This window comes from Oryzias latipes, chromosome 12 (genome assembly GCF_002234675.1).
Source record: "Oryzias latipes chromosome 12, ASM223467v1".
Taxonomy (NCBI): Eukaryota; Metazoa; Chordata; class Actinopteri; order Beloniformes; family Adrianichthyidae; genus Oryzias; species Oryzias latipes.
The window spans coordinates 26,597,157-26,619,612 of record NC_019870.2 but is presented as its reverse complement, the minus strand read 5'-3'; the positions used below and the strand labels follow the sequence as shown (position 1 = coordinate 26,619,612).

Sequence of the window (22,456 nt, the reverse complement as noted above, 5' to 3'; positions counted from 1 at the left end):
TTGTCTTAAATGTTTTTTCTCTTGGTCTTGAATTGATATTCTAGCAAAGAGAGATTCATAAAGCAACTCCATGAAGGGGGTTTTGAAAGCATATATATACATTTTAAACTCATGTCCGATGATGTCATATCCTATAATATCACGTGTCTGATGATGTCATATCTGATAATATCCAACTGATTATGTCATATCTGATAATGTCACGTGTCTGATGATGTTACATGACATCATCATGGGAGGAGCATTCATGTGACATCATCAGGCATGTGAATTCATCAGGCATGTGACATCATCAGACATGTGACATCATCAGACATTACATCATCATGGGAGGAGGAGCATTCATGTGACATCATCAGACATGTGACATCATCAGACATTACATCTTAATGGGAGGAGGAGCATTCATGTGACATCATCAGACATGTGACATCATCAGACATTACATCTTAATAGTAAGTAGTAAGTAAGTTTTATTTATATAGCGCCTTTCACAGATAAAATCCCAAAGCGCTGAACAATAAACAATATACAACCCAGTAAAAGCAGAAAAACAATCAATTAAATATAATGTAAGCAAAACTAAATTGAAGAAAAATAAACATAGAATAAAAGTAACAATAAAACCAGTCAGCTAAAAGCATTTTTGAATAAAAGTGTCTTCAGTTGACTTTTAAAAGAATCGACGGTGTCGGCCACACGAAGGGACAGAGGGAGGGCATTCCAGAGTCTGGGGGCTATTCCCTGGAACGACCGGTCACCTCTGGTTTTGTACTTTGTCTTAAAAATCTTTAAAAGATTTTGATCTGAGGATCGGAGGGCACGGCTGGAAGCGTAGGGACAGAGCAAGTCTGATAAGTATTTTGGGGTCTGTCCATTTAAAGCTCTATAGGTTAAAACTAGAATTTTAAAATCAATACGCCACTTGATTGGGAGCCAGTGCAAGGAGGATAAAATGGGGGTAATATGTGCCCTTTTGTCGGATCCTGTTAAAAGCCTTGCAGCAGTGTTTTGAACTAACTGAAGACGGTTAAGAACAGATTTATTAAAACAAGTAAAAAGAGAATTACAATAATCTAAACGAGAAGAAATAAAAGCATGGATAACCATCTCTAAGACTGAGTTACATAAGAACGCCCGCAATTTTGCTATGTTACGTAAATGATAAAAACAGTTTCTAATTAAAAGGCTGGAATGATGGTCCAAAGACATTGACTGGTCAAACCATACACCAAGATTTCTGATACAGGGCTGTACAGAGGAGCTCAAAGAACCAAGATGCCGGGAAATTATTGGGATTTCGTTTTCTGGGGCAAGTATTAGTGTTTCTGTCTTTTCTGAGTTTAGCTGAAGACTGTTACTCGTGAGCCAAGATTTAACACAAGCAAGGCAATCTAGTAGTTCTGTAAGTTTGTGGAGTTCTGTGTCATTGAAAGAGCAGTACAGCTGAATATCATCGGCATAGAAATGGTATGACACATTTTTAAAGTTATTCAAAAGCTTTCCAAGAGGGTAGATGTACATTAAAAACAAAAGAGGTCCTAAAACAGATCCCTGGGGCACACCATGTAGGAGTGGAGCGGTATCAGAAAGCATGCCATTTATGTAGACAGAGAATGTTCTATTAGTCAGGTAGGAGGTAAACCACTTTAAAACAAACCCAGCAATACCAAACTCATTTTCTAATCTGCCCAACAGTATTTTATGATCAACAGTGTCAAATGCAGAGGATAAGTCCAAAAGAACCAAAACTGTATACTTTCCAGAGTCAGCAGCCATCTGTATATCATTTGAAACTTTAAGTAAAGTGGTCTCCGTGGAATGCATCTTTCTAAAACCAGATTGGTATTTATCGAAGAGTTCATAGTTGCTTAAAAAAGATGTTAACTGTTCTGCCACTATCTTCTCCAAGACTTTTGAGAGTATAGGTAATTTTGAAATTGGCCTATAATTGGAGGATTGTGATGGATCCAGGTTGGGCTTTTTTAAGATGGGACTTATTGCTGCTTGTTTAAGGAAGTTTGGGACAGTACCAGTGGAAAGAGACAGATTAATAATTTTAACAAGAAATGGGGCAATTAGGTCGATAACTTTAAAAAACATAGATGATGGCAATATATCTAGGGGACATGAGGATGGCTTCATCTTTTTTGATACGACCATGATATTGTCTATTGAGATGGCAGAAAAGTTAGTCCAGGAGTAGTTTAAAGATGCTACAATAGTGGTATTCTCATTGCATGATTTTAGGTTTAATTTGAGCTCATTCCCCTTATTTACAAAATATTGTAAAAATCTGTTGCAATCGTCAGTGGTGTAAACAGGTACAGGTGGAGCTGAGGGTGAAACAATGTTTTGAATGGTATCAAAGACAACTTTGGGATTTCTCTTGTTCATATGTACTAGGTCAGAAAAATACTTAGATCTGGCGAGCTTAATCATATTATTTAATGTCCCAGTCATCTCCTTTAAATGCAGTCTATGTACTTCCAGGTTAGTGGACTTCCACAAGCGTTCTACCTGGCGACATGTTCTTCTGAAAGCAGCAATCTCTTCATTTAACCAGGGATGAGGAGAGTTGGAAGATGTTTTAGTTTTAAGCTTCATGGGTGTCACTATATCCAAAACAGTCAGGCAATGACCATTAAAATGATTGATAAGGATTTCTACATTGTCACAATAATCAATAAGATTAAGATGAAACAGTTTTGAAAACTGTTCAACAACAGTTTGATTTATAATACGCCTTTGAGATACCACTTTATGGGAGTTATTGGACACATGACTGGATATGTTAAAATAAACACAGAAATGGTCAGTCGCATGAACATCCACCACATTCAGAGACCGTATATCTAGGCCAATGGAAAAAACAAGATCTAAGGTGTGACCTTTGTTGTGTGTGGGACTAGAAACATGTTGCTTTAGGCTAAAAGAATCAGTGAGTGTTAAAAATTCAGAAGCTACTTTACAAGATGGGTCATCAACATGCAAATTAAAATCACCAAGAATTAAAACTTTTTCAAATTTGATAAGAATAGATAAAAATTCAGAAAATTCATTTAAAAATTCTCTAGCAGAACCAGGGGGACGATAGACTAAAATACAATAAAAGAAGTCTAAATTTCCAACCTTAGTCATTTGGAGCTCAAATGAGTTGAAATGATCCGGCTTCATTTGCCTGCAATGGAAGGAATTACGGTGGATGAGCGCAAGGCCTCCTCCACGCCGTTCAACCCGAGGTGTTCCAAAAACAGAGCAGTCAGGGGGACATAGTTCATTTAAATGGAAGTAGTCCTGCTCCTGCTGCCAAGTCTCTGTGATGGCCATGAAGTCAAGATTTTCAGATGTGAACAAGTCACCCAGATAATGAGCTTTGTTCGAGATTGATCGTGCATTCAAAAGAGCAAACCGTGTTTGTTCTTTGCAAGGGACTGAAGGTTTGTGCTGTTCAGTGGTGCCACATAGGGAATCCTGAGTACTATCCACAGTAATGGTTTGCAGGGGGAGGCTGATCAGGCAGGGAAGAGAGGATCCTCTGGAAATAGGCTGGTATTGAAAGCGAGGCCTGATGATGACAGGGATCTTTTTAGAAGGGGGGGAGCTGCTGACACATTTGGAAGGTGGAGTTGATTGTCAATCATAAAGTTTGTAGGACTGAACAGCATAAATTATGTTTGCTGTTAAAAATTTAGTTCCCAGATGGTTTATATGGAGACCATCACGTTGGTAGAAGGAACAGCGATCCCAAAAAAGATTGAAATTGTCAATAAAACCAAAATTGTAGCAGAGGGAAGAGTGTTTAAGCCAGTTGGTGAGCGCTAAAATCCTGCTAAACCTCTCTGCTCCATGGCCTAGTGTGGGGAGAGGGCTGGAAATAAAAACTGATTTCCCACAAGAGACTAAAAATGTAAACAAATCCAAAAAATCCAACTTTGTCAGCTCTGACTGACTGTGTGAAGTGTCATTGGTTCCTATATGGATGATAATTCTGGTTATTGTAGGAGGTGCAGTTTGTAAGAGTCCAGGAAGTTTATCCAGTAAGGTGGGCACTGTAGCACCAGGAAAGCAATGCGTGGTTGCATTAAAAAATCTACAACGCCTAATAATTGAGTCTCCTACCAAGAGTGTTGTTGGGGCAAACAAAGGTTGTGGATAGAAAAATGGATGCTGCTGAGAGATAGGTACAGGTGAGGCAAAAGATGGGGGAACACACTGGGCTGGGGCCGGGGCGGATGGATGATGGCTCAATGCCAAACTGGGAGAAGGAGAGCTATCAGCGGCCGAAACACCCACAACATGCAAGCTCCGCGCCGTGCAGGTGTCCGATGAACCTCCTGGGAAGGAGGAGCCAGCGCGATCACCACTGCCGCCAGATCTGGCCGCCGAAGTAAGCGGGCCCGTCGCCGCAGGAGGACAAGCGGGAGTTGGCGATACACCTGGTGGGCGAGGAGTAGCGGCCGCTGAGGCAGGTGAGACACCAGGAAGAGGAGAGGTGACGGTGGAGGCCGCGACACCTGTCGCAGGGGGGGACGCCGCCAACCCTGGACCCGACGCCCCGATCGCAACCGCAGATGAAGAGCCCGCATTATTGGATCCCGAGGTGACATGGATTTCGTTCTGCCCGCGGCGGGTGTCAGGGCGTCGACTCACTGCGTCTCTCAGGAGCTGTCGGCGTTTAGCGTAAGATGGGCCTCCAGATGCCGGGTGGCCTTCTTTCTCAGTCCGAGAAGCGACCGGGCGAGGGTTTTTCCCGCGGAGTGGAGGAGCCGCTTTCAGGACGTCATCAGATGTTGGACCTGACAGGACGTTGAAACGGTTGGAAAGTACGAGGTCATCGCGGTCCAAGGCTTTCTTCCGGCGGCACACCACCTCAGTCCAAAGCGGTTTAGGTGTGGAGCTCAAGGAAGGCCGCGGCGAGATGTCAGGGTCCCAGTGAACTGTATCTCCCAGGGCCGTTTTCAGTGAGGCAATATGCATGGACTGTTGATGCGCTATGTCCAGCAAAGAGTTCAACAGATCATTTTTCGACCTCAACTCATCAGAGAGTTTCTGGATATCCTTTTTGAGGTAAGTGATCTGTGTATCAGTATTTTCTGAAGCTGTCAAGGGAGACACAGACACAGTGGCAGTAGTAGCAGCAGCCATCTTGGCGAGGATGTGTGAGGAGGGGCATTCTGATGCTGCTTCTTCATGCAGAAAATGACATTGTGAAACCGCACAAACTATGTATCTGCCCGCATGGTTATAAAAAAAAACATTTTTCATTGCTTGAACCACAAAATTACAGGAGAGCGCTTACCTGATTGACCTCACCCATGAGGGAATCAGTGGCAGAAGCTGGACAGAAGTACGAAAGGACCCATCCAAAACCTTTTCCTCTGGTGCGGACCACCAACAACAAATACTACAGGGGACATCGCCGCTCAGGGGCCACACTTTTTTCATCTACATTTAATCTTTTCTGAAGCCTCTCCTTATATTAAAAATGGTTTTCTCTCACTGAAAATTTCACCTGAAAATGCACATATATTTTAAATTTGAACCAAAGTACAATAAAGTAGTGTAGTATTTCTAGGCACAGAGAGCAGCACCATGGATTCAGTTTTCTCAGAAACAGAAGCACTGAGGTTAAACTGAACAGTGAAGCAAACATTCCTGCAGAGACAGCTAACTACAGCAGCTGAGGAACACAAGGAGGAAAACAATAACGTCTGACCTATCAACCTCAATAAGTTAAAAAAGCGTTTTGAACACTCTAGGGGCCAACAACAACTACATACTTTTACTGCGGCACCTAATTGGTCAGTTTATAACTTGAATAACTTGAACTACAGCAAAAATATAAAAAAATAAGAATTATCAAAAACGTGTTTAAAGAAAAGGTATCACAGCAAGTATTCAGACCAATAGAATGACTGAGTAACAGCTGTTTATTTCTCTATAAAAGTCTATGGGATTTTGACTTCTTGGAGCCAGCGGGTACTTCCTGTTTGGAACTGGCTCCAAGAAGCCAAAACATGTTCTTGCTAATCCTAATTGCTTTCATGTTGTTTTCTTTGTAGTGCACTTTGTTCATGTTTTAAACCCGCCAATCAGATGCCTCAATAAAGGTATGTGGTCTCATGCCAATGTTCGAAATAATGAATTGACAGATTTCAAGAAGCCTGTGTTCAGCTAGGAGGTGTGTGGACTTCCAACGAGCTTACTCCTGATTGGCGAGAGTGGTTAACCCTTGTGCTATCCTAGGCACTTTAACGTTGGGAGTTGGGTCATCTAGACCCACTAGACAGTGCTCTGAACCTTTTTTCTTCAATGATTTGTGATCTTCATTGGTGTCCATGGATTACATGAAATCTTTCCATATTTTTCCACCTTTGTCATGGTAGGGAGAATACATCAATGGAAGGGTGGGGTCATCTAAGATAGCACAAGGGTTAAAATGTTTGTATTGATGACGTTTTTACTTCAGCAAATAGGGGAAAAAAGTAGTGAGCATGTGTTTGAATTGCTTCCAAATAGGTTAATAAATACTTCTGCACTACAATGGTCTTTTGGGGCTTAATGAGTAGTGAGGGTATTTAAACATTGATATTTTATGAAGACTATTTACTGTGTTCTGATGATGAAAGCTTGGATGATTTATAAAAATATATTTCCTTTTTTTTCAAATAGCAAAGGCCCAAACGTAATGCATTGTGGTCTATATTCGCCAATCTAGTGAGCATTGATGCACACTGGTTTTTCTCAGACTTCTGTGAAATTTCTAGGGCACTGAATTTTGGAATTGTAGATTCAGACATTGACAAAATGGCGAACACACTATATAGTGCACTAAGTGATGAGTAGTGAAGGAATTGGGACACAGCTGTCACTTATTTTGCCTTTAAAGAAACATTTTTTGATTTCACGGTGAAGAGTTGCTGATCTGCAAGAAAAGAATATTGAAATTTGACCAAAAGTTGCCATACTGTTGGTTGGAAAATTCGTATTTAGCGGCAGTAAGCCAGGTGCCAGTAGGTCGGCCAATGATCCAATTCCCTTCGGTACGATCCCCACTCCCTCCAGTCAACTTTTGTTGTGTCCTTTGGCAAGACACTTCCTCCCTTCAGTGTGGCTCCACTGGTGTGTGAACGTACATGAATGTCCTGGTGATGGTCAGTAGGCGCGTCCTGGCAGCCACGCCTCTGTCAGTTTGGACACTAGGGCTGGGTGATATAGCCTAAAAAATAAAATCACAGATTTAATTTTTTTAAATATGATTTCCGATTTTTTCCTGATTCCCCCCCGCTCCACTTATGGAAAGCAATAAGTACAAACGGCAGACAACTTTGAGCAAATGTTGCTTTTATTTAATCAAGCGCAAGACAAATGTAACCCCCATTTCTGGGCTGAATAATAAATAAATGAACACACTCTTGGAATCAAAGTCCCAGCTGTGATTTAAGTCACACGTCGTAGTCTAGGCTAAAAGGTGAGAAACATTCACCTTGAGAGTAGCACCATTTTCTAAAGGAATAACAATACAGTACAGCTCATATCTAGGGATGGGTACCGAGCCCCAGAATTGAACGAGCCCCAGGGCAACAAACATTCTTCAAGACCGCAGTATCGTAAAGATCTGACCTCAACGGTTCTGCTATCGGTACTGGAGAAGTCACACTTTTTTTTGTGTCCCACAAAATATAAACTAGAGCTGTGACAGTGAGAGATTTTTTACCACCCCACCGCGGTGATGAAGCAGCAGGAGTCGCGGTCAACCGCACATCCCCCACCCCCGGCGAACACAAAATCCCCCGGTGGCCGCTTCACAAATGAATATAATTAATAATTACAACACAGTATTCTTTATTAACAAATAAAAGTAACAACTAACTACTAACTAACTACCTCATGAACTAACTATATAGGTGTTGTAGAATGAGTGTGTATTAGTGGCGATTTCTTTAAGACTGCAAAGGAAGCTCGGCTTCCCTTATAATGTCACAAAATTAATGGTCAAATATGTACTTTTGTATTAACCTTTTATTGAATAAAAATGTGTTAGATAACGTTAATCTTAAGGACGAGTTCTTTCAGAATCAGTTACATATAGGCTGACTCGATATCCTTCTCATACATTCCCGCAGCATCACAGTGCATTTCCCTATAGAAGCCCAGCGTCCATTGACTTCAATGGGGCTGCTTTGAACGTTTTTTTTTTCAGCGCTTCAAAACTAGACGGTCATTGGATAAACGCTGCGATTATGTCCCGTGGACGATTATGGCCCACAGACGCTCAGCGTCTCTGGGCATGAATGGGGAGTGGGCTGGCCCGGACTCCGAGCTTCTGCGTGATGATTGGAGGGTCTGTTGAAAGACTGCATCTCATTTTGACTGACAGCGATTCTGTACTATAAGGAATCACTGAAGCTATTCGCGCTCAATCCCATCGTGGATTTCTCAAGTTTAGTCGAAATAAAAACTGCTGCAACCTATTTCTTTGAAATTTGCTGTGTGAAATTGCTTGTTTTTTTACTTTTAAATAAATAGATAATCTTATGATGTGGGTCGAAAATGAGCTTCCCCTCTCTGAGAGACCAGTAGCCGCCACTGATGTGTGTCAGCGCGCTGCGTGTGTAGGAGCAAGGAGCGTGTGCCACACGAGAGTGAGTGAGAGCGCGCACAAGTGTGGCGGGAGCACGGGCGTTCATGTTTTTTTTTTTTTTTTTTTTTTTTTTTTAACTTGTCCTGTCCAACAGCTAGGCAAACAGATGAGAGCTGAGGGCCTCTTGTGTTGGACATATTTTATTTTAACAAGAGGGGTTATTCATCTTCAGACAAACCAAAGGTATGTCTGAATAAACCCCTTTTGTAATTGAGGCCAAACTTTATTAATTTCAATCATGTTTGAAAATCTTTGGTGTTGGACCGGACGGAAAAGGAAAGAGGGGAAGAAGAGAGAGGGACGTTAGAGAGAGGGGGGGGTAGGAGGGTGATAATCGGAGGGGAAAGGGGGTAAGACCATGAAGCAGCATAGAGCAGACAGGTTTACTGGTTGTTTATCGTTACGGTACGGTTCAAATGTAGTACAAAAAGGGCGGGGCCTGTTCACACACACTCAAATATTATCAACACACCTGCTAGCCGCAAAAATGTCCACATGTCAACATGCACACAAAACAGATAGTGTTCACACGCATACTTATGCCTTAAAACCAACTAGTGTGAAATATTTCAGTCATTCAATCATGCACACTGTTAATGCAAAGGTGAGCTAACACCTGTGCTCAGGTGAGTGTTTATGTTCTTCTAAAATGTATGGTGGAATGTGAAAAGAAGGAGGAGGAGCGCCCAGCCACCCCCACACCCACACCCCCGCCGCAGCAGCAGCGGCAGCCGGAATTCCCCCAACGCCACACGGGAACAGGCAGGGAACAACCGCCCCCCGGGCGACCAAGACCGCCACCCAGGCCAGGGCCAGCAGGACCGCCGCGAGGCCCCCAGAGCCAGAGAGCAGGGAGGCGCAGAGGGAAAGAGAGCGCCGCCCCAGCCCAGCCAGGAAAGCAGCCCCCCGCCGCGCCGGAAGAGCCCAACGCAGGGCCCCACCGGAGAGGGACGCCCACAGCCCCAGACGAGCACCCCACCACCACCCAGGAGTTCCGGGCATCCCCCCGCCCCGACCCCAGGTACGAGCCAGGACCCCCCAAGGGAGACCCGCTCCGCACTCCAGGCAGCCACCCACCCAGCCCACGGTTGGTCCAGGTAGGAGCAAGGCAGGGGCCCGCCGCCCCCGCCCAGGAGGGGGGAACCCCGGGGAAAAAAGGGCGGCCCACAAGGGATGTTATAAATATGGCCCGACCAGGCTCGGCCATGTTGGAAGTTTGGCGGGGCCCAGCGCCCAGGGGCAAGGACCAGGACCCACCCCCCAGGGACACGAACACCCCCGGCTCAGGTGTAATATGAACCCCCCACCGTGCGGAGAGAGCACCGCCGGGCCCAGGGAGCCGGCACCCAAGGGACACGGCCGCCATCGCCAAGGGGCCCACACCCCCCACCAGGGAAGGGGTAGGGGACAGATGGACCCAGGTCCCACCTTCCTTGTAAAATGTGTGTGCGTGTATGGGTGCTTGAGAAGGTGTTTGTGTGCATGTGTGTGTGTTTATGTTTGAATGTATATATTGAAGGGGGAGGGGTGTGTGTACTAAGGGGGGTGCAGTTAAAATTGGCGAGTAGGGCACTAAGGGGATCGGGCGTTCATGTTTGGTGTTACGGAGTGAAGGAGAACAGTAATAAAAGGTCTCAGGAGTCAGGCAAGGATGCCCCTTTTCCCCTTATGTATTCCTCCTCTCTACCAGCTCCTCACGGACTCTAAAAAACTCAGTCTTCTAAGGTATTTCAATAAAAGATCACACAGACATTATCAGCCAACTGGCTGATGATACCACCCTGTTACTAAAAGATCATTCACAGGTACCATTAGCTATTGATTTGATCAATGTTTCTCTGCTGCTTCTAGACTCTGCTTAAACTTAAAAAAATGTGAATTATTTGCTCTTAAACAATGCGACGTCCTCTCCATCTACAAAACTCCAGTGAAAGAGTCCATCACCTACCTAGGAATTACCTTTTCTAAAGATAAAAAAGCCAGATGCCAATTAAACTTTGATCCAATTATTAATAAAACAAAGACAAAGCTGAACCAGTGGCTCCAGAGAGATTTATCATTGAGAGCCAGAGTTTTGCAAACTAAAGCTGAGGGAATTTCCCGCCTTAATTACGCAGCTTTATCCCTCAATGTTGACAAAAAAGTTCTGAAAACCATTGACAAAATGCTATTTAACTTTATTTGGAGGAACAAAAACCATTAAATAAAAAAAACAGTTGTAATGAAATCTTACGATGAGGGTGGTCTTAACTTTCTACTTCTGTACATTAAATAATACCTTTAAAATAAATTGGCTAAGACATTTTATTAGGAATCCAACTTCAATCTGGAATTTCATACCAAATTACATTTTCTCCAAGTTAGGAGGCATAAACTTTCTTTTATTTTGTAACTATAATTTGCAAAAGATTCCAATAAAACTTTCCGACTTCCATTATCAAATGTTACTTTCCTTGTCACTCATTTACAAACACAATTTTTCTCCAAACAGATACTACATATGGAACAATAAAGACATTACATATAGACATAAATCTTTATTTTATCCATCTTGGTTTATTCAAAACATCCTTTTGGTTCATCAGCTGTTTGACTCAAATGGATCTTTGATGTCACATGAAGAACTCTGTCTCAAATATAGCATCAAAATACCTAAAACGGAGTTTAACATTGTTTTAAAAGCAATTCCTAAGTATAACTGCATTCTTCAAAAGTTCCTCATTGCAGAGTCTAACTTTATTACCAATTAACCCAACTAAAATAGAAATAGGCCAAATTTGCTCACTCTTTCAGAAGGATGTTGTTTCCATTCCCTATGTAGTTTCTTATTCGAATGATTTAGTTTACCAATTAGAATGAAAAAAGATCTGGAATACCAGCAAAATACTTTTTAACCAATAAAGTGAAAGAAATCTCATTTAAACTTATCCATAAATTCTACCCATCCAAACTATATCTGCAAAGATTGAAAGAAGATATTGATGTAAGCTGCTCTTTTTGTCAAGAATACCCTGATGATGCTGTACATTTATTTTGGTTGTGTCCCTTTTCCACTACTCTCTGGTCTAAAGTTTGTCATTTCATTTCCGCCCACATTGACCCAGACTTCCGCCTGTACTTAGAAAATGTTATGTTTGGCATCACCCACTGTCCATCTCATAAAAAAGGACAATTCTACATCATTAACCTTTTATTGTTTTTATGTGTGGCACATTCATAAATCCAAAGTTACAAATCATACCCCTCATTTTTCCATCTTTATCAATGAGTTCAAACAATACATGAACACAATAAGAAACTCTGATAATAAGAAAGCAATTAAAACATTCGATCTGTGCGTCAGTTTCAATGTCTCATGTAAATTGTAATAATAACCCCCTGGTTTGTTCCGTTCTTGCTGCTGTTTTGAATTGTTGTGCATTGAATTGTTACATTCAATAAAGTTTGTAAAAAAAAAAACGTAATAAGAGGCTTTCCTCAGGTGTTGGAATAGGTTTGTGGTGCTGCTGCCTTTGCGTTAGGCAAATGTTGCAGCGTGGCTGGGGGGGATGTCTCTACCTCCATGTCTGTGGCAGCAATCGTGGTGGCATTGGGCGGGCAGACCCTTACAGCCCTTGTGGCCCACCATGTTATTTTATGTGGCCCGCGAGGCCATAAAAGTTTTAATTTCTTAAAATAAAAATTTGATTTAGTTGCTTACATACTATTTATGTGTAGCTGCAGCTTAATGATTTAATGTTTTCAGGTCTTATGTGTGTATGCAGAGAAATTTTCATCAAACCATCAGTTGGATGCGAGGCTGTGTGCAGCCTTTGTTTGTAAAATGTTACACGTGTAATACATGTTCTTTCTAGTACAGTTTTATGTAATTTTTCTTTATTCACTCGGACAGTTTAATCATGGCCTTTAATGAGCAGACAAAATGTAAAAGGATTTATGCTAGAGTAACTGTCATGTCTCGTCAAGTTTTCTGTTTTATTTTGAAAGTCTAACTTACCTCTCGTTCCAGACCTTCCCCTTCCTGCCTTGCGTGTTCCCCACACCTGAGTCTGTCTCATTATTTCCTGATCATTCCCACCTGTGCTTCCCTTCCTCATGTATTTATAGCCTGTGTTTCCCTTTGTCCTGTGCCTGTTTGTCTTGTGCTTTAACCAGTCAAACTTAGCCTTTCTCTTGAGCCACAGAATTAAAGTCTCTTCGAAACTCTGCATCTGAGTCCAGTCCTGTGTTCTGCCTTGTCAGTACAAACAGGCCAGAATGGACTCAGCAGAGAGCAGTGGATTAACATCTATCCTGCAACGCCTGGAAGCCCGCCTTTCTCATCAGGAGGACTTCCAGAAGGCCCTGGCGTCCCATATGGGCCAGGTCTCTACCCAAGTTCAAGACCTCCGTTCAAGTTCACTCTGGACCAACCCTCCCCCAACTCCTCCTACTCCCATGCCTGCCAGGAGCCTGGAAATCGAACTCGCTCCTCCCGATCGTTACTCAGGAGAACCTGGACTATGTAAGCCCTTCCTCACTGACTGTTCGATCCATTTTGAACATTCCCCCCATGCCTTTGTTTCTGACAGAGCCAGGATCGCCTTCATGATTTCTCATTTAGCGGGGAGGGCTCGTGCATGGGCCATGGCTGAGTGGGCTCGCGCCTCCCCGCTCTGCTCGTCCCTCGTAGCCTTCCAGGAGGCGCTACAGAACACTTTTGACCCGGTGTCTACCAGCCGGGAAAAAGCCCGTGAGCTCACCTTCATACGCCAAGGTGGGGACTCCGTCTGTGATTACGCCATCCGATTCCGCACCGTAGCGGCTGAGAGCGGGTGGAACTCGGTGGCGCTGTATGATTTTTTCATGAAGGGGCTGGCTCCGCGCATTCAGGAGCAGCTCATTCCGGTGGACTTACCTCAGGATCTTGACTCCCTGATCGCTCTCGCCATCCGCACGGATAATCGAATCCGTGAACTGGTCTCCCGACGTGGCAGCGGATCATCAGGAGGCGGGTCAGCTCGCAGGGCTGCTTCCACGGAAAGAAGAAACTTCCGCCGCTCCACAGCCGACCTGCATCCCTCCGTCTCGGCGGAGAGCTGTGTGGAACCCGTGCACGAGGGACGGACACGTCTTTCGGCGGAGGAACGACAGCGACGCCTGCAGGAGGGGCGGTGCTTCTACTGTGGGGAGATCGGTCATCCCGTGATCTCCTGTCCCATGAAAAAAGCCACGTTGGTGAGTCAGATCACCGCTACGGGCAGACGCGCACGGAGCCTCACGTCATTAGTGGTAACCCACCATGGCTCTTCTATGACTCTCGTAGCCCTCATTGACTCCGGGGCTGATGTAAGCCTTATGGACTGGAAGCTGGCCATCAGCTTAGGTCTTAAGCCACAGCCACTAGACAGACCCATCCAGGCTCGGGGCCTTCATGGGAGGGGTCTCTTTGATATCACGCATGTTTCCGAACCTATCAAACTGTCCATAGACAACCATACGGAGGTCATGTCTTTCCACCTGTTTAGGGGCTCCTCTAGGGAGTTGGCTCTGGGATTTCCTTGGCTGTGTGAGCACAGTCCCAGGGTGGACTGGGCGACCGGGAAAATACTGGAGTGGGGGCCAGGATGTGACAGACACAGAATTTCCCATGCCGCAGGTAAACGAACCGTCATGAACAATAACCCTGTCCCTGTTCGTCCTGCTTCAGGTCCAGAGGTCCCTGACCTGAGCACTATACCCTCCTGTTACCATCATCTGGCCGAGGTCTTCAATAAGAACCGGGCTCTGAGCCTCCCGCCTCATCGGCCCTATGACTGCGCCATCGACCTGGTTCCGGGGTCCACCATTCCTAAGGGACACCTGTACTCGATCGCATCTTCGGAACGCCAGGCCCTTAACAAATACATTGACGAATCCCTGGCAGCGGGTCTCATTCGTCCCTCCTCATCTGCAGCTGGTGCCGGGTTCTTCTTTGTCGGGAAAAAGGATGGGACTCTCCGACCCTGCATAGATTACAGCGCGCTCAACAACATAACCATCAAGAACAGATATCCATTGCCGCTCATGTCCTCTGTTTTTGACCAGCTCCAGCAGGCCCGGGTGTTCACCAAGCTCGATCTCCGTAACGCCTATCATTTGGTCAGGATTAGAGAGGGGGACGAGTGGAAAACAGGGTTCAATACACATAGAGGCCACTATGAATACCTGGTCATGCACTTTGGACTTACTAACGCCCCCGCCGTTTTTCAGGCCATGATCAATGATGTCCTCAGGGACTTCTTGGATCATTTCGTGTACGTTTATTTGGACGACATCCTGATTTACTCCCCGGACCTGGACTCTCATGTCTCCCATGTCTCTGCGGTCCTCCAGCGACTTCTGGATAACCACCTCTACGTCAAGGCCGAAAAGAGTGAGTTCCACGTCACCACTGTCGCCTTCCTACGTTTTGTTGTGTCCGCAGGGGCGGTAGAGATGGAACCAGCCAAGGTCAGCGCCGTAAAGGACTGGCCGACACCTGACAGCCGTAAGAAGCTGCAGCAATTCTTAGGATTTGCGAACTTTTACAGACGCTTTATCCGGGGTTTCAGCTCCATTGCAGCGCCCCTCCATGCCCTCACGTCTCCACGGGTGCAGTACCGGTGGACGCCTGCGGCCGAGGCCGCTTTCCGGGCGCTGAAACACCGCTTCACATCCGCTCCGCTGCTCACTATGCCTGATCCTCACCGTCAGTTCATCGTGGAGGTGGACGCCTCCAATGAAGGGTTAGGGGCCGTCCTCTCGCAGCGGTTGGAGCAGGATGGGAAGGTTCATCCCTGTGCGTTCATGTCCCGGCGTCTCTCTCAGGCGGAACGCAACTATGACATCGGCAATCGGGAGCTGTTGGCGGTCAAGGTGGCTCTGGAGGAGTGGCGCCACTGGCTGGAGGGTGCGGAGCACCCCTTCATTGTCTGGACAGATCACAGAAACCTTGAGTATATCAGGACTGCCAAGAGACTAAATGCTCGCCAGGCCCGATGGCGGCTTTTTTTTTAATCGTTTTTCTTTCTCCCTTTCTTACAGGCCGGGGTCCAAGAACGTCAAGCCGGATGCCCTGTCTCCCAGTTCGACCCTGCGCCTGTTGCCAAAGAACCTGAACGTATTCTTCCACTGACTTGTGTGGTTGGAGCGGTATCTTGGCAGATAGAATCTGAGGTAAGGCAGGCTAACAGTGGGGTGCAGACGCCCAGTGGTTGCCCAAGGAATCGCCTATTTGTACCCCCGACACTGCGCTCAAGGGTGATCCACTGGGCCCACACTTCTCTGCTTTCCTGTCATCCGGGAGTAAGGCGGACCATGCACGCCATCTCTCGGAGGTTCTGGTGGCCTCGCATGGGGCCGGAGGTCCGGGAGTACGTTTCCGCCTGTTCAGTCTGTGCCAGGAACAAGTCTTCCACCAGTCGTCGCATGGGGCTCCTACAACCACTTCCCGTTCCTTCCAGACCGTGGGCGGACATTTCCATGGACTTCGTCACCGGGCTTCCCGTCTCTCGTGGACACACCACGGTTCTAACGGTCGTGGACAGGTTCTCCAAGATGGTCCGGTTCATCGCCCTGCCTAGACTGCCTTCAGCTAAAGGTACGGCTGAAGTTATCATGAACCAGATTGTTAGGTACCACGGTTTCCCGAAGGACATTGTGTCGGACCGGGGGCCTCAGTTCATATCCCGGTTCTGGAAGGAGTTCTGCCGGCTCATCGGTGCTACGGTCAGCTTGACCTCGGGATGCCATCCTGAATCCAATGGCCAGACTGAACGCCTTAATCAGCAGCTGGAAACCGGCCTCCGGTGCTTGGTCTCTCTGAACCCCTCAACATGGAGCAGGCACTTGATCTGGGTTGAGTACGCGCACAACACCCTGCCCACTTCGGCCACCGGCGTCTCGCCCTTCAAGTGTGTCTTCGGATATGAGCCTCCCCTGTTTTCGGCCTTGGAACCAGAGGTTGCGGCTCCGTCTGTCCACGCCCTGGTCCGCCGCTGCCGTCGGGTCTGGGCGGCAGCCCGGCAGGTTTTGGTTCGGCAACAGAACAGGGTCAAGGCGGCTGCTGACCGCCGGAGGCGTCCCGCCCCCACTTACCGTCCGGGTCAGAAGGTCTGGCTCTCAACCAAGGACCTCAACTTGCACCTTCCTAGCAGAAAGTTGGCTCCAAGATTTGTGGGTCCGTTTCCCGTCACCAAGGTCGTCAACCCTGCAGCGGTCCGCCTTCGGCTGCCCCGGTCCCTCCGGGTTCACCCCACGTTTCATGTCAGAAAGGTGAAGCCGGTGGTGGACAGTTCCCTGATGCCCCCCTCGGAGCCGCCTCCTCCGCCCAGAATGGTGGGTGGGGGTCCGGTGTACACGGTGCAGAAGATTCTTGCTGTCCGGAAGCAGGGCCGGGGTCGCCAATTCCTAGTGGACTGGAAGGGTTACGGTCCGGAGGAGCGGCAGTGGATACCGGAATGCTTTATTGTGGACAGGTCGCTCCTGACAGATTTTTTTAGGTCTGGGGCTCCTGGACCGTCAGGAGTCGGTCCTTGAGGGGGGGGGGGGTTCTGGCATGTCTCGTCAAGTTTTCTGTTTTATTTTGAAAGTCTAACTTACCTCTCGTTCCAGACCTTCCCCTTCCTGCCTTGCCTGTTCCCCACACCTGAGTCTGTCTCATTATTTCCTGATCATTCCCACCTGTGCTTCCCTTCCTCATGTATTTATAGCCTGTGTTTCCCTTTGTCCTGTGCCTGTTTGTCTTGTGCTTTAACCAGTCAAACTTAGCCTTTCTCTTGAGCCACAGAAATAAAGTCTCTTCGAAACTCTGCATCTGAGTCCAGTCCTGTGTTCTGCCTTGTCAGTAACAAGCAAACATGTTTTCTATAAAACTGTAATTGTCACTTTAAAACGTTATAATAAATAAATGAGTTATTTAAGATTAAGGAGTAGTTACATGTATTTTCATTACATTTAGTTACATGTAAAGGTTATATCTGGCCCTTTGAGGACGGCCACTATGCTGATGTGTCCCTCTGTGAAAATGAGTTTGACACCCCTGTTTTAAAACATTCAAAAGATTTCACTACAGGTTTTAGGTTTATGTTGAAAACAAAAGCAAAAACTCAATAATGGAATTATTCAGCCTTTGGAAGTGAATAAAATAGATCTTCAGTGACCCCCCCCCCCACTCTCTTTTAACTTTCTCCGTTTCTAAAGGTGATTATTAAAAGATGCCCCCCCCCCCCCCCCCCCCCCCCCATTACTCACAGGTAGCCTGTAAGCCGGATAATGATGATGATGACGGTGGTCCTGGTTAAGAAGACCTTCCTTCTCCTTGTCTCTTGTGATTACAGGAGAGACTCCGACTCTTTTCTCAGGTGGAGGGAACGGCCTGAGCTGCGCGGCGCAGCCGCAGCACAAACAGGGAAAATGCGGAAGGATACGCGGTGACGCAAAACTGGAGGCTCCTCCGCTGCGGAGAGAGGAACAGAGAGGAGGGGGGGAGGCAGAGGGTGATCATCACTCCACAGCGCAGCAGCATCATGGCTCCTATCGGATTAAAGGCGGTGGTCGGAGAAAGTAAGAGTGCCTCTTTGTTTTTCCTTTCTAGCTGTGGATGAGAGGCGCCGCTGTGCGCGACAGGAGCGGCGTGTTTCATCCTATGGGCGTTGCGTTTGGTGAAAATGAAGGTTGTGGAAGCACAGTTAATGGATTCCGCAGATGAAGGTTGTCGTGTCGCGGCAAAATGTGGTGATAACTCAGCATCATCCCGGCCGGACTGAGCTGAGCCAGAGTCTCGAACAAACCAGCAGGCGAACCTGAAACCCCCTCAGTCTGAATCCACGCCATGAATGATGTGTGCTCCACCTAACAGGACGGACGTCATCATCTCACCGTCGAGGTGGTTCAGTTCTCTCGTACAATGACTGAAGCTGCCACTGCGTCAGCAGGGCCTCACCCGCTGATGGATGGAGCGCAGCTCTCTGCGTATAACCACCGCGGACTAACGCAAACCCCTGTTTGCTCCATTTGGCGCAAATATAGCGCACCGTGAAGATGTCAAGGAGGTTGCGCCACAATTTGCGCATTATTCTGTCAGTGTCCGCACGCGCTCTGTTGCAGAGGCTGACGCGGCTGGGTATCTGTTATGCAGCCAAATAGTGCGCTTCCACAAGGATGCGGGCCCTAAACGCGCAGCCGCAGCCCGATTGTCCTCCGCAGGCTCAGCCGCGTGCGCGTGTTGGGGATCGTCACGTCAGCGGGCTGCATGAGAGTCAGCGGGTTCAGTTTTCAGGTGTGTCGTGTCACCTGCGGCGGCCGCTCAGCTCCTCGAGACGCAGACTGTGGCCTCCCCTGTGGTCGCTCTCCACCATGCAGGCCTCAGGTTGAACTATTCTCCCACAAACACGCGCGCGCTGCTCTGTCCTTGTCTGATGGAAGGACTGCTGGAACCTGTGCGGGCCTGCTGCAACGTTTGAGCCTCCATCCATCCATCCATCCATCCATCCATCCATCCATCCATCCATCCATCCATCCATCCATCCATCCATCCATCCATCCATCCATCCATCCATCCATCCATCCATTCTTGTCCAGTTATCGTCTGAGAGGATCAGTTTCTTTCTGTTTGGAGTCAGATCTTTGACACTGAGCTCAAATGCAGAACAATCTCGACGGATGACAACATCATATATGGATTGAATGAATTTATTTCCAGCTATAAAAAAAAATCACAAATGTTTTTGCTTTCATTTAGATGCAAAATTAAGCTAATTTGGGAGCCTAAGTGACGCATTTGCATCATGGGTCAAGGTAAACCCTTCCCACTGTCTGCATTTATGTTGTATCTGAAAGATGCTCAGTGATGCGTGCTCTGCATCACGTGACAAGGAAACTGAATCTGGACTGAAAATCTGCCACATTTCCTCATCAGGCATCCAAACCCTTACATAAGCCAGAGTGTAACAGTGAGGCAGAGTGAACCCTGCAAACACGGCACCTGCCCTTCGTTTGGCAGAAGTGAGGCTATGATTTTGGTGGAGGCGGGGTGAGGAGATGTACAGACAAACCCTGCAGTAGATGCAGCTCTATGGGGGATGGGCTGCATCTACTGCAGGGTTTGTCTGTACTCCTGAAGCCATGTTGATTAAATCGTACAAATTCGTGGCTCTCGGTCATCAACCACATTCCATGAGTCGATTGCTATTAGATCACAATGACGTCACCCATTATTCTGCCCGGCATCGCCTTAACTTGAAAAACGGTTTCACAGAGACTAGTTTTCCTTGAACAACTCTTGAATGTTTGCTATTTTGAAAATGAGAATCTCCCACTTCTCCTCGTTGTCATCCTGCAAATTTCAGGATAACAACAACAATTTCATCGATTCCGATTGATTCTAAAGTTGAACTTGAAGGTAGTTCATGCATGTATAGTACACCCCCTAAAAACAGCTGCACCCCTGCATTTGCATGCTTGTGCAAATGTTTTATTGGCTCTAAAGTTAACGTTTCCAAAGTTTCCTGTTGACATGGCCTTCTGCATGCAGCTTACTGAAGGCCAACATTGATGATCTGATAGAAGAACCGAAGAAAAATTGCTTAAAATGATGCAAACTTTGAAAAATAACTGAACAAATAATTATTATTTTTAATTATTAATATTATTATTATTATGACGCGCTGCAGTGCTGGATTACAAGGGACAGATTATTTGCAATTTGTCTTTCTTACTGTGGTCTTGAGTGGAAAATTTGTCCCCACCACATGCTCAAAAACTCACCAAAATGTGCACACACCTATTACCTGGTGAAAATCAATCTTCAGCAAAAAGACCCCCCCAACTCCCCAACTTTCAGAAAAAAGAGGAAGTGACAGCAGAATAAACTAGGGGTGTCATAAAATAGCGATATGGTGATATATCGCGATATTTAGTCCTGTGATTGATTCTCGATGCGTCTTCTTCAAGTATCGACCTTTTATTTACGTTTGGAGACCCTCTAAAGCGTTATATTAATCATCCTTTGGTAAGACGATTCTTCGGAGGGTCGATATAGTGTGAGATTGTTGTGAGATTGTTGTGAGATTGTCCGCGGGCGGACGAAGAAGAAAACAAGGAGAAATAGCGAGAGCAGCAAGTTAAAAGACGCGCCGGCAGCATTGAAGCTGCATCACCCGGACCGTGGCTGTTGCTGGCCTGAAGCCGACACAGCCCGGCATGGATACCTTTTTCCAAGTGAAGCTACCACCGTCTTCTGCGAGAGCAGAGGCAATGACAAACTGTTCAAATGTACAAGCGGCTTTGTCCCTGCAGCGAGGTGGAGAACGAGGGAGTTCGGTTTTTATTGAACAAATTAGAGCCACGCTTTGACGTTCCCTCTCGGAAATACTGAAAAAATGATTCCTGCACTGAACGCCCAGACCAGAGCTATGGTTGAGATGGAAACAGCAGGAAGAGGGGCATTCCTGCCCTTAGACCCCCCTTCTCCTCAAAAAGTAGGCGAGCGGCGTCTTGACGCTAAAAAGCCTGTGGTTCTCCAGAAAAACATGAACATATAAACATACATCACATGCAGCTTTTCTCCAAACGTTTTGTTCACAGAGATGTTTACTTTTTAAGTTCATGTGGTTTATTCCTGGTCATTTATTTTAAGAGCAGTTTATGTCTTAAATGACTTAAAGGAAAGTTCCTAGCTACCTGATTTGTTTTTCTGGGAGAATTTTAATTTTGTTTACACCACATTTGCACTAAATGGTGTCGTTTGTTTTGAACAAAGACAATATAATTTGTTCACGGAATTAATATCTGATTTACAGATTTTTTTTTAAATGATGCGATGGCTTTGTTTTTCAAAAGTTAATACCAATTTGCCTGCCTGGCAGCTACTTGACTGATTCATTTTTTATCCTGTTTATAGCAATTTTTTACTAACTATTGGCTGCTTTTCATGTTTACTATTGTTTAAACCGAATTTTAAAGATATTTCCAAATGAAAATTGTCATTGTTTGTCAAAGAGAGAGTAATACTGATTTTAGCAATGTTACACTTAAGTCTGTTATCCACCAAATAGGACACAAGTTGTTCAGTATCATTGTGTTTAAAAACTAACAAATAAATGGGGAAATATTTTCCAAAAAGCAGTTTTTCAAGTTCTTTCTCAAAGTTTGATATCGTGAGTTGTTAGAGACAATATACATATCGATTATCAGATTATCGCCATATCGTGATAGTATCGTTATCGTGAGCAGTGCATCGCAAATCGTATCGTATTGTGAAGTAACCAGTGATTCCCAGCCCTAGAAGAAACCATCTAAACATGAGTGGGGCCAAAATCTCTTATGGTGCTCAAAAAATACTCCAGAATCCACTAATGAAACCAAAACACGTGTGTCGGGGATATCTAGAGGAAGTTTTGAAATAATTATGGGATGGCCAAGGGATCTAAGGCTTGCCGGCCATTTTGTGACAAAGATTTAGCGAATTTCACATTTCACAAAAAAATATAACTTTTGTTATATTAATATATCAATTGATCTTAATGAAATTTCACACACAGCACCAGGTCAAGTCTACAAACACAACCAATGTTTGGTTGTCCTTTGACATTGGGATGAATAAAAAAAACCCTAATAATGTAAACTATCTCATTCTAACTCCTCAAGCATCATTGGGCAGCTATTTGGGAAAACATGTTGGAATTAGAAGTTGTAAATTAGTCATTTTCTTTGGACGATGTCACACTCACTCAGTCCAGTTCTCATATACAATCATTCCACAGCAGTAAATGTTTTCTGTCTTTTATGGTCCCATGTAATAATAATGTA

General features: G+C 45.6%; 1 protein-coding gene across 2 annotated transcripts in view; it reads left to right on the top strand.

Moving 5' to 3' along the window:
• Positions 1-18,028: 18,028 nt before the first annotated feature.
• Positions 18,029-22,456, top strand: part of LOC101163425 (syntaxin-binding protein 1) — a 37,671-nt gene continuing 33,243 nt past the window's right edge. Inside the window, exon 1 of one of the 2 annotated variants that reach the window (XM_011482064.2) lies at positions 18,029-18,211. In XM_011482064.2, the coding sequence (XP_011480366.1) occupies positions 18,175-18,211 (37 nt within the window). In that variant the 5' untranslated portion in view covers positions 18,029-18,174. The remainder of the gene's footprint in view (positions 18,212-22,456) is intronic. The other variant, XM_011482065.3, reaches the window with a different exon arrangement.